The sequence below is a fragment of the Manduca sexta genome, chromosome 23 (genome assembly GCF_014839805.1).
Source record: "Manduca sexta isolate Smith_Timp_Sample1 chromosome 23, JHU_Msex_v1.0, whole genome shotgun sequence".
Taxonomy (NCBI): domain Eukaryota; kingdom Metazoa; phylum Arthropoda; class Insecta; order Lepidoptera; family Sphingidae; genus Manduca; species Manduca sexta.
Window position 1 is genome coordinate 5,696,571 of NC_051137.1, and position 12,760 is coordinate 5,709,330.

Genomic DNA, 12,760 nt, shown 5'->3' on the forward strand with positions numbered 1-12,760 from the left:
TTGTGTAGTCGTATAATAGTAATTGTTGTCCACTGACTTGAAATTAATTTATTCTTAAGACCTCAGTCAATAACTATGTGAGTGTAGGTGTTAATAATGTCCCTGTTCTCGATGAGAAGTTCATTGCTGATGTTCTCTGCACCTGGAGTTTTATTTGACTATTTTTATTTATCAGAGATTGTCTCCGGTACCGGTTCTTTAATGGTCGGATCTGTTGTTTCTGTAGTATTTCTGCATGTGTATAATTCTTGGATGCATTTAGTAGCTTTGATAGAGACTCTCGTATTGTGGTTTCTATTATGCCGTTTTTATCCTTTATGCTGGGGATCTAATCTCTTTTCGCTGTCTGTATTTTCCCGTCTTTTTTTCTTAATGCCTTTGGCCGTTTGAATGCATTTTTCTGTGTTTATAATCTGGAAGCATGGCAATCTTCCGCATGTTAGTTTTAAATATTTTATTAATTTCAGTTATGACTTCTAACGCTTCTTGCCTTTATGCTGTGTTACTCGTAAACCATTTGATTAATTGATTTGATTGAGTTGGTATATGTTGCGTATGCTTATTTATATGTATGAATCGTGTGCTGATAAGTCCTTATTGTGTGTTATATTATCTTGTGTGTTAACTTCCTTTGCGACTTCTATGGAGTTCTTTAGCTGTGCTTCTCATTCCTTTTCATTTGCTGCTGTCTTACTAATTGGAGGTTTTGCTTTGAAAGGTTTAATTGTTCTGGGTGTTTTTTTAAACTTAAGTTTGGTTCTCAGCATTCTATGATTGATACTAGTATTCAGCATTAACTGTATGTAAACTTGGATAAATAGAATGAAGGTCTTTTGGTTGCTGGGAATGAAGTAAGGAAACGGGGTTTAGGTACTAACGAAAAATAAATTATATACACATATAGCGTGAAAGTTAAATGCAAAATGGATAAGTTGTTGGATATTGTGGATACGCAAGACTTGATTGGTTTATTAAAGAGTTAATCGATCAGAAATAGTTAGTGATTTACTGGTAAAAATGTTTAAAATATAAGTATCCGATTCAGTTCTGCTTTCTCAAATTTATTTTTGTGAATACCTTTGGTATTCACTTTGCAGGATGGCCGATGTTACGCGCCGCTATCCTAGCCGATGACATCGGGCGTTTCCGGAAGTATTCGGCTGCGCGCGCAGGCTGGCAGAAGAGAAGATATGTCACGCGGCGACTATTCTACTATTATTCTCTCTGGCTGGACGTCGTCAAAAGAATGTCTAAAATTGTATTCTGTAATTATTTTGCTAATATAATGTTTACTGTAAAAAGAGCGTTTTACATTATATTATGCAGTTGCCCCCACAAACTCATTAATGGCGCTATATCAGAACCTCTTGTTTTGCGCAAGCTAAAGTTCAATATCCCTAAACTAAACTGCAGATCCAGTCGCATTGATAAAGATCCCTTTCGTGCGCGCCGGCATGGATCCAATGTATGGAAGTTTTCAGCGCTTTATAGAATCCAGAGTGCCTTCAATGACATCCAAAGCAGTGAACAATAAAATCGAAAGTACTTCTATTGATATCTTTTCAGGTTAAATTCTTTATTTTAAAACTCTGTGACTTCTAGCCTAATAATCAAACTAACTTTAGGTAACGTGACATTTCGAAAAATGTCATATATGTATTTTTAGAGCGCATATTTATTTATAATTTAGATGAATAATTATAGCCAATGTATCCAAATTGACATTTCATCTGATGACTCTTTAGAAATAAATAAAATTATGAAGTGTTCATTATTTCACTCACTCACATGTAGAAGCTGTATTATCCGAGATGAATAAGATCATTTTTCGTAACTGTTATTTTAGTTTAATATCTATATTAGTAATCTGAGGGCTTTAATTATTTTTTTGAGATGAAACCCATTGTGTAATAGGAATTCTTTATGTATCTGTAGCGAGCTATTTGGTGAATCATGACTTGACACAACGGGCTGAGCCGTAACAATGCAGATCATAATAATAATAATATAATAATATCAGCCCTGTATTAGATATTTGCCCACTGCTGAGCACGGGCCTCCTCTATTACTGAGAGGGATTAGGCCTTAGTCCACCACGCTAGCCCAGTGCGGATTGGTAGACTTCATACACCTTCAAAATTCCTATAGAGAACTTCTCAGATGTGCAGGTCTCCTCACGATGTTTTCCTTTACCGTTAAGCGAACGATAAATTCACAAAGAATACATACATGATTTTAGAAAAGTCAGAGGTGTGTGCCCTTGGGATTTGATCCTGCGAACATTCGTCTTGACAGTCCATTCCACACCCAACTAGGTTATCGCCGCTATGCAGGTAATATATTTACAATATTTATTTCATTTGACGACACACCAACAGTTTTTAGACTAAACATGGTTAATAAAGTTACAAAATTATCGATAAGTCTACTTATTACAGATGTGAAACAGATAAGTATATAAAAATAAAAACAATAAAATAAATAAAAATTTCAATAAAATCTAAAACTCAAACACACTTAAACAACATAACTACAGAATAATACCAATATATACTTACATATATAAATTCATAAAAAAGGAAGACTTACTTACATAAAAATATATAAAACGTTTGGTGGAATTGAAACGAATACTTAATTTTATGCTATTAAATATTAATTACTTAAAATATTTAAAATTTATGTGTTGATTTGGTCTCGGAATTTGTGTTGAGCATGATATGTGTAGTTATATGTTGCAATTCACTAACAAGCCAGAAAAAATATGTCTGAGTTGTGACTTTCCACACATGAAATTTCCAGCAGAATTTGTATTTCCCAATCCTAAATTACTTATTTAGAATATGCTTATAAATTACTTAAACTATAGTTTCCACCTGAAGTGTGGGCTCTTTTATTGTATTTTAATTAAAAATTTACATAGATTTAAATTTTTATAAAGATGTAAAAAATTATAGTTATCGATAATATTGAAAACATTATACGTTTTATATCAAGTTCTAGAAAGACGATGCCTTGAAAAACGTGTGGATACATCGTTTCGCTAAGTGCAATGGATACCGAAAAAGACAATCAGAATAACAATTGTTTAAGTTATTTTCACTTCGAAAGATTAATTTGTGTCCAATCAACACCTAAAATCTATTTTTAGCCAATACTGACTTGTTATTATTTATATTTAATCTTTAAAACTTATTCTTAACCCGCCATTCAGAATAACCTTTCATTTTTTTTTTAAATGAATTATATAATATATATATATAAGTTATTATAGCTGGGCATTAACTCGTTAATCCGTTAATCGTTAATTAACGAAGTTAACATTTTGATTAACGAATTAACTTTTAAAAATGTTAACGGACACGTTAACTTCCGTTAATATGCAGAAGTCCGTTAATCGTTAATGTAATGACTACTATTTACCGCACGGCACCGTGGCGCGGCGCAAAAAACAGGTTCAGACAAGTATGAAACGAATGACAAGTGGCGGGCGGCGCGTGGCAGCGCGTGAAACAAAAACAAAACTAGATAAGTATATTTTGCCGGCACGTCATGGAAAAAAAGGTAGAAGATGCTTTACGACAAGAAGCAGCGGAAAATTCGAAGGACAGAGATAGTTTAACTGGCGGAGGGAGCAATGCGAGTAACAACGATGATGACGAGGAGGAAGACTTTTTCAATTCTGTCACTCAGTCTATAGAAAAACCAAAGAGCTCCAACTCTTTAAAGAGTAAAGCGCAAAGTCTCGTTAAAATGTGGCTGGATATGAAATCAAAAGACTCGTTCAACGATGCTGCATTCCTCGGGGAACAGATATTCATAAATCTATTTATTAAATACAATACTGCTATACCCTCAAGCGCTGCAGTTGAACGTCTGTTTTCCACGGGTAAAGACATTTTAACACCAAAACGAGCCTCGCTTTCAGACGAGAACTTCAACATGTTAACTCTTGGTCTCTCGTGGCTCGCCGGCGAGCCAAGACAGCTACATGACATTTGCGTGTGTCACGGGATTATAACCTTATATACTACATAATAAGGTTATTTTTCCGTCACACGCGTAGCTGTTTGACAAGTCATGACGGGTTAATGTTCATGAAGGGGAATATGCACCTTATGCCCGACGATTAAATTACACATTTGAATTATACAAGTATTTTGTTTTATTCCTAACCTGTTAACTTCCAGAACTTAAACTAACAAGTTGTATAAGTTCACTAACGCAACGATATAAAAATGCAATTTTACACATATTAACGGATTAACGATTAACGTTAACTTGCGTTAATTCTTCCGAAATGTAACGCTTTAACGCTTAACGAAGCTAACTTTTTTTGTGGCGGATTAACGATTAACGAAGTTAACTATTTGATTAACGGTGCCCAGCTATGTAAGTTATAATATACTTGTCCACTGCTGAGCATAATAAATTCCGATCTGTATCTGACATGTCGTTTTCATTTTTCGATATTTTGAAATCGATAGTGTCACATTACTAGCATAAAAAAAATTACCTGAAGACCGACGACAATCTTGTAAATGTTGAATGCTGGAATGAGAAATGAGAATGCATCTCTTTCTGTCACTATATCCAAGCCATAAGATAATATAGAATCAATATATATTTTCATGTACATAGCTACTTTAGAATGTCTTCTATCATATGGCTAGTTATTATTCTGTTGTAGACTCTTACGTAGTATATTACTTACTAAGTTACTCTATGTTGGACTCTGCGTATAAATATATATATATTTTTAAACTTTTGCTTTATCTGTAAAGTAGTAAGAATTTAAATTCACGTCTAGTTAGTGATTAGTTCTCGCAGTTGAAGAAAAATGTAAATAATTAATAATCATGGATATTTCTGCCTTTAAAATTTCATCATATTAAATTTTATTGGCCGTTATATCCATGATTATTAATTATTTTTACGTTTTTCTTTCTACTGCGAGATCTATTCAGTATGTAGACGTGAATTTAAATTCTTTACTCTGCCAATACTTGTTTAGTTACCCAGATTAAAGCCGAAACAAAATGTATGAAAATGGACCTTGAGGTATCGCCTTAATACACCGGTCGTAATCTTAGTGTCGTTTTAACTTTTTGTAGTACGGAAAGTCGATACTTTTTACGAAATTCATACCGGCAACACTTTTCATGAATAAACAAAACAATGTATTGTCAAGTTTTGTTTGTTGGTTTGTACCAAAGAGTACAATAATATATACGGACGTTTGTACTTTAAACTCATCAGTGTGCACTGTGCACTTGTAATACTTAGTGTGCAAACTTTGATGTTTGAGGTATGTACCTTGTAGGAACCTTTTTTAGACTCAACGTAAATTATTAGATAAGTAATTTCAATTTAAAAACATGAAAAATACGTAGATACTATTCTCGACTGGCTTCATATTAAGTATATTGAAAATTATAGATACGTAGGTAGGTATTCTCAGCATTACAATTAATATTAATTTATTAGAATAATTATCGTAATTACCTAAGTAGTGAAGTTTGAATATTCAAGGGTCTTGAACGATTTTGTATGTTATTCATACGTCCTCCTATAGATATAATAAAGTTGCAAATTTTGCGTGTTAGTACCTACATTAAATATATATAGAAAAATATATGTACAGGTACCTACTGTATGTCTGTTTACTCAATTATTTGTTGGAGTATCACGCCAAACCACCTGTGGATTCTAAATCCAGTTCCTGAAAAAATGCTTTATTATGTGTATCTAGAGTAAGTCGAGGACAGATGACATAGGAGATCCGGACCAAACGGGTCCTGTATGTTTTGTGGTACGGGGGGGTTATTGGGAGGGGTATGAGATAGATCAGTAAGTACACATAGACGATGTTGTAGGTATAGCTAGTAATAAATATTACTTATAATCCCGTCCAATGGATGTTGTGCAAATTCTGACAATATACGTAATGGATGGCAGTTTTATACTTTGTGGATATCTATATCTGATTTTTTTAGTGTCATAATTAAGATAATCGCCTCTTGTCAGCTACGCAAAAACAAGTATTAGATATCATGTTGTATAGCATTTTACGGATAAGCAGCTTATTATGTGATTATCACTATTTCCAGGTGAAAAACGATGATGGCACTAACAGGAATAAAAGTTTTGGAAGTAATGGGTCTCGCACCTGGCCCACTATGTGGAACAATCTTGGCTGATTTTGGAGCCAGCGTTACTGTTGTTCAAAAGGTTTTGAATTATTTTCTTAATAATAATATTACAATCTCTGTAAACAGGCCTATTGTCGGTCATGATCTATCTGCTTACCGTCTTTTGTTTTGCTGTCACCCAATAGAAAGCAGTTTAAGGTATGTAGCAATGGGATGGTGCATATGTTCGTTATGTTAGGCGATATTACTTAATTTCGTTACGATAAAGAGCGAAGTAAGTGAAATATGAAGCTGGTGGTGATATATTTATATCTGCGCGGATAGCAACCACCGTACACAAGGTATTAAAACCTGACCTAATGGCCCACGTAAGTGTGTCGCATTCCGGGGGTCAGCTTGTGTATATCTGGTTCCAACAGGCCGGCATAATTGTGTCGACTACCGAGTGGTAATCAGTAACCATCTCTCGTCAGTCGACATTCTATTGGACCCCATTCCACTTACCAACCGGTGCAGTGGGGTCACTTAACCGAGATACAGCGTTATATGGGTTATAGCTGTATAAGTAGTTGCCCACCAAACTTATTAAAGTGGCTGACGCGAGAAATAACCCCGGCTTTAAAATTTGCGAGAATAAATAATTCTATTGAACTTTTGTTTTATTGAGAGTTTGTTTGAACGCGCTAATTACAGGAGTTACTATTTCGAATTGATAAAATCTTTGAGAGTTGAGTAGCCCATTTATCGAGGAAGCTATATGCTGTATAACATCACGGTATGACCAATAGGAGCGAAGCATCAATGAAGAATGTTGCATAAACTGGGAAAACGGATTCCTTTTGAGAGCTTCCGCGTGTGCTGCGTACAGTTAAAGTTATGCAACAAACCCTACCCTTAACGACGCCCTAGGGGACAAGATCAAAATCTTGTCTAATGTTCATGTAGTGCCCATTGCGATTACCGTTCGGAACTAAATTCTCGAAGTTATCGACGAATACGGCAAGTCTAAAGCAAACTAAGCAAGGTCTTCTCATCCAAAATTTCTTAGTGCCTGAAGGCAACAGTCTACGCCTACGTACGGCACTAAGATGTGACATCCGACCATGGGCCGGCTAAATGGGGTTCAAGGTAACTCACTGTGGGCTTGGTGTTTTTCTACGCGATCAAATCAGAAAAGGGGCGATCCGTAGAAGAGCGAAAGTCATTGACGTAGACCGGCGGATTAGCAAGCTGAAGTGGCAGTGAGAAAGGCACATAGTTCGCAGAACTAACAGCAGATAAGGAAAAAAGTTCTCGAGTGGAGACCACCTATTGCCAAGTGCAGCTTTGGAAGTCCATCTGTAAAGTGTACAGACGACTTGATGAAGGTCGCACGAGCAAGCTTAAATTGACAGGTCCGTCTGGAAATCTTTAGAGGAGGCCTATGTTCATCAGTGGATTTCATGTGGCTGATGATTATGACATGATTTAGTTATTTTAATTCAAAATGCCACTGCCCCTACACTATTCTTGCAGTTCATTTGTATTTCATTGTAATTATTATCGAAAATTATGTTAATATCGTCTTTTTTATTTCAGACAGAACCATTTCCATTCGATGTGATGTCTCGCGGGAAGAGAATGATATCCATTAATCTAAAATCAAAAGAAGGTGTACACATTTTCAAAAAATTGTCTGCATCTTCAGACGTCGTTTTGGATACATTCCGGCCTGGAGTTATGGAAAAATTAGAATTAGGGCCTGAACAACTATTGAAGCAAAATCCTCGTCTTATTTATGCTAGACTCACGGGATATGGACAAAGTGGATTCTGTAAAAATATGGCTGGTCATGATATTAATTACGTAGCAATGTCAGGAGTTCTTTCATTGTTAAGCAAAAATCAAGAGCCCCCAATACCCCCAATTAACCTTCTGGCGGACTTTGCTGGCGGTAGTGCAATGTGTGTTCTCGGTATTTTATTAGCCCTCTTTGAAAGGACAAAATCAGGCAAAGGACAGGTATTGGATGCAAGTATGACAGAAGGATTATCATATGTAGCCACTTGGTTATTCAAATCAAGGGATCTGCCAATCTGGTTGGGAGAAGCAGGAACTAATGTGTTGGATGGTGGAGTACCTTTTTATAATACATATAAAACTAATGATGGAAAATTTATGGCCGTTGGTGCTTTGGAACCACAGTTCTACTCGAACTTTTTAAAAGGATTACAATTATGTGAAACTGAATATAGCCAAATAGGTGATCACGAAAAATGCAAAAAAAAGTTTGCAGAAGTATTTTTATCAAAAACCCAAGAAGAATGGTGCCAAATATTTGATAATTTAGATGCATGTGTTACTCCAGTTTTAGACTTTGATTCTGTTGACAAATATAAATACCATACATTTAGGAAATCTTATAATAGAGATAATGATGGCAAAATTGTGCCAGAACCAGCACCACGGCTATCCCGTACTCCTGGCAAATCTGTAGGATGTGAAAGTAAATCAAAAGCAGGTCAACACACAATAGAAATATTAAAGGAATTGGGATATGAAGATAATAAAATAGAAGAATTCATTAAAAAGGGTCATGTCTATGTTAACAAAAAGGCACAACTATAGAAAAACACGACGAAAAACAATGTTTATTCCAAAACATTGATAATCGCATTTTTTAAGTTCATGAAATCACATTTAACTGATGATAAAGAAGTTTTGTTGTATAATAACATAGGGTCAATATTTATTAAATTTAATACATTAAATATTTTTTTTAAATCAAACTTGATATGATTTATACCTAAAGAAAAATTTTCAAGCCCAGTTTGACTTCTATTTTGCAATTGAATTAATCTTTTCTGACCAATATAACACAAGAGTTTTATAAAAGCCTCATAGTCCATTCCAAAAAGTGATTTTAAAATCAATTGACATTGCATTGGATATTCAGGTGTTTCTTTAAATTCAATAATTTCATGCTGTACTGACAGTAAGGTTTTGCCAGGGAGTTGCAGACAATTTGGATGTTACATGCATTTACCCAGTTATGATTTATAGATATGGTATCTTCTACATTCAATACTTGGTGGTACCATCCAGAAGGTACAAATATACCATCACCTTGTTCTTGAATAACTTCAAAATATTTTATATTTTTGGTTTTGTCAGGATCAAATATCATTGGTAAATTGTCCAATGAGTCTTTCAATTTATTTTCTTCACCTGGTGGAAATAAAATCCATTTCTTCTTTCCAATTACATTGACTGACCAGCTGAATGATGTGTAGACATCTACATGAAGTGGTGTCCTAGAAATTAAAAAAGTTCTTAAAACACATTCTGATTTATTTAGTCAAACATAATTAATATAAGAATAATTAGTATGAAATTTATAAAATCTTATGCACAGGTAATGTACACAGCACACATAACATAAAATTATACTACACTAGCTTACACTTGTGGCTTTGCAAGCATTTGCTTTTTAGGATAAAATTCTGGTAAATAACATACAAATTTTAATGACAACCGAATGTGGAAATCAATGGAGATAAACTTTTGTTCAAATTTAAATATATCAATGGTGAAGTGTCAATATATTTATAATAACTGCAAAAACATAACTTAACAGGTAAGGAGGAGAATAAAACATTTCATTTTGTTATTATAACAGTTTTGAATTAAGTAGTTATGTTTATTATGTATAATAAGCAGATTGCAATTGTTATATTATTCAATATTGTTATGAATATTCAGTGTGCATTACATTATTCACTTAAAATTCATTATATATAAACACTTCATCACTGATATATATGTAAAATTCCACTTAACTTATAATAAAGACATAAATATATCAATGGCTGAAAGGCTAATTGACTTAAGCAACATTTTTCTTTTGGAAAATTTCAAGGAGTTAAAAAAAAACAGAAAAAAGTGCTGATTTTAAATATATATGAAACTAAGTGTTGCAAAAACATAGTTTTGTTTATTTATGGTAGTATTTCAGTGTAGGAATGACTAAAATAGTCTTATTAGAATTTTATAATAAATGAAAATACTTACCATGAATATTTTGGTCCAATGTAAACAAACATAAAATCATCTTGGTCATTGTCTTGAGCATATTCATTGAGCCAGTCTGAAGCAAATATGCTTGGTATATCATAGAATTTGTCATTGGGTCGTAACTTTTTCAAGTGCCAGTCTTTTAGATAGAGCAGTTTAGATTTTTCTGAGTCCCTTAAATAATTCATGTAGTCGCTGACCTTCATATCAGTTTTACAGTGAGCATTATATGATATGTTATTACAGTCTGCCACAGGAGCTTCCAAATCCCCATAATTCTCAATGAAATAATTATAATTTATTGTATTATTTTCAATCCATTTCTTTGTGCACTCCCATTCAGAAGTAATATTTTTTATTACACAAGGTAAATTATTCACTAAATGATTGTTATAAAAATCTTCATATGTTAAGTTTTCAACAGTATATTTATCACATTCCCAGCGTATATACCCATCTAAAAGCTCTTGTTCCGATTTTCCATTGACATTACAACCTATTTCGATCTCATTCATATTGAAATTCATTTATAAACCTATGAAAATAATTACATGCATTTAAAAAACACAAAGACATGATATAATTAAATGTGTGTAAGTATTTTGGAAACATAAATCGATTATAAACTTTTCAATAATTATTATAATAATATTATGCCGTTCAACATAATAGTATAATAATTGTGTTATCTTTTATTACAAAAAGTCCAATAGATTCCTTGAAATTAAACAGTTTCAGTTTTATATCGGATGAAGCAGCTTGAATAATATACTATTTGATATATTGGCAAAATGCAAGACTAACTATTGACAAGTTGCAAATTTTGCAAATTTGCAAATAAAAGTTGAAACTGCAGAATGACATATTATATTCTCTTTGGTTGTCAAAGAGAATTATAATATATATGCATAGTTGTTCTGAGTTATCCCAAGTGTTGCAAACAATGATTTTTGCCAGAAATTCCGTCAAAAATCTGTGAAACATTTTCAATTTCACATCAATTTAATCAAAATATTTTTAAGAACTAAAAGAAAATTTTGTTTGTACTATTGTTCCGGTATTTTTAATAAATTGTTATAATATTTTATTAATTTTGACTAAAAAGAAACACCAAATAGAGTTCAGTTACGCACCACAGCACCAGAACATTTTAATCAACAGATCAATTCATCTACCTAGTGTTATTATAATAATAAGAAAACGTTAGGCATCAGGCCATATTGTGCCCCGTTTTCTATTCGCCCATGCCGCCATATCTGGCGGGAAATCCGTCAAGTTGGCAAAGCTAGTTACTAGTTATGTTATAATGGTTATAATGTCATTTGTCAAAATTTAAATGACATTGAGGCCTTGGGATTGCGTCCACTATACCGGCCCGCCCGGGCTGACCTTATAATCAAAATCCGTTATTGCATTGCAGTCTCATTGCATTAATATGCAATGGGACGCCACGGAATTAATCAGCCTTAAATTAACATAATCATTCAAGAAAGCGTATTCATAATAGGCAAAATTAGATGATTATTACAGCTGATCCAGTAAGATTGAAATAATAGTTCCGAAATTACAGGTTGTTAGTATATATTATGTAGTGACTATTTAAAACCTGTTATCGTGTATGTTTTATTATACCATAGAGGTTATTAATTAAAGCATATTATGTTATCTTTGGTTTTGGGAATGTCGAATGTAAGACTAGTGAAAAGCTGGTATCTAAGTGACCTCATAACGGTATGGAAGGAACTGCAAGAGAATGTCACCATCTTTTTCTTACTTATGAAAGTTACATAAGCAAGAATATAAAGAAGGTTGTAACAGTGTGAAAAGGAACTCTTGTCCATCTTGTGGAACTGGACCTGTTTTTGCAATTTTTTCGTTACGGCTGCAGTTGGTTATTTGTTTTATGTTTATACTAGTGATGTAACGAATGTCATTTTTTGAACATTCGCGAATGCGAATATCTAGCACACATTCGCGAATGCGAATGTGAAGGTTTAGTTTTTGTTCAAATTTGGCGCCAATTTTAAATGATGATTATCTAAATTTTATTATTATCTAAGATGATAATTATCTAAACATTAGAAAGTTATGCAAAGACTGATAAAAATTATAGAAGAATTTGTTTTTGTTTCTTTCAATTGCTTTTAATTTCTTAGTTGCTAATGTGTTACAAGTTCTAATGAGAATTACATTTTTAAGCTTTATTAAAGTAAACGAAATAATTTTGTTTATTTTAAAGTTTAATATTCCTCTACTCAAGTTTAATTACTAACTTAAAACATGGTAAAATAGTTAATTAAGTAATTGGTATGTTTTAAGAAAGAGAGATATTTTTCGAACCCAGGACCTTAGAGCGCTGCCGTACCGCACATGCAGTAGAACTATGCCACCGAGGCAGTCTACTATTATCTTCATTTGATATTGACGATTCTGCGCAAAACATTGCAAAATGCGAATGCGAATATCGAATATCCAAAAATATGCGAATATTCGCGAATGCGAATGCGAATATTCGTTACATCACTAGTTTATACCTGTTATATTTAACTGTTACG

General features: G+C 33.3%; 4 protein-coding genes across 5 annotated transcripts in view; 3 read left to right on the forward strand and 1 right to left on the reverse strand.

Moving 5' to 3' along the window:
* Window positions 1-3,540: 3,540 nt before the first annotated feature.
* Window positions 3,541-4,152, forward strand: LOC119190312. Its single transcript, XM_037441978.1, has 2 exons — window positions 3,541-3,944; window positions 4,088-4,152. The coding sequence occupies exons 1-2, from the start codon at window positions 3,553-3,555 to the stop codon at window positions 4,131-4,133; spliced, it is 438 nt and encodes a 145-aa protein (XP_037297875.1). The 5' UTR covers window positions 3,541-3,552; the 3' UTR covers window positions 4,134-4,152.
* Window positions 4,153-5,076: 924 nt separating this feature from the next.
* On the forward strand, window positions 5,077-8,920 carry LOC119190301 (alpha-methylacyl-CoA racemase-like). Of its 2 annotated transcripts, none has more exons than XM_037441932.1 (3): window positions 5,077-5,308; window positions 6,111-6,231; window positions 7,731-8,920. In XM_037441932.1, the coding sequence occupies exons 2-3, from the start codon at window positions 6,121-6,123 to the stop codon at window positions 8,757-8,759; spliced, it is 1,140 nt and encodes a 379-aa protein (XP_037297829.1). In that variant the 5' UTR covers window positions 5,077-5,308; window positions 6,111-6,120; the 3' UTR covers window positions 8,760-8,920. The 2 variants fall into 2 exon arrangements, with proteins under 2 accessions (XP_037297829.1, XP_037297830.1); XM_037441933.1 differs by lacking the exon at window positions 5,077-5,308 and adding an exon at window positions 5,426-5,447.
* A 120-nt stretch (window positions 8,921-9,040) lies between these two features.
* On the reverse strand, window positions 9,041-11,093 carry LOC119190302 (2-oxoglutarate and iron-dependent oxygenase JMJD4 homolog). The gene is made up of 3 exons (XM_037441934.1): window positions 11,010-11,093; window positions 10,203-10,740; window positions 9,041-9,445 (listed from the first exon to the last, which is right to left on the reverse strand). The coding sequence occupies exons 2-3, from the start codon at window positions 10,730-10,732 to the stop codon at window positions 9,061-9,063; spliced, it is 915 nt and encodes a 304-aa protein (XP_037297831.1). The 5' UTR covers window positions 10,733-10,740; window positions 11,010-11,093; the 3' UTR covers window positions 9,041-9,060.
* A 792-nt stretch (window positions 11,094-11,885) lies between these two features.
* LOC115450537 (mRNA (2'-O-methyladenosine-N(6)-)-methyltransferase) overlaps window positions 11,886-12,760 on the forward strand; it is an 8,845-nt gene continuing 7,970 nt past the window's right edge. The window contains exon 1 of the mRNA XM_037441717.1: window positions 11,886-11,894. Coding sequence (XP_037297614.1) covers window positions 11,886-11,894 — 9 coding nt within the window. The remainder of the gene's footprint in view (window positions 11,895-12,760) is intronic.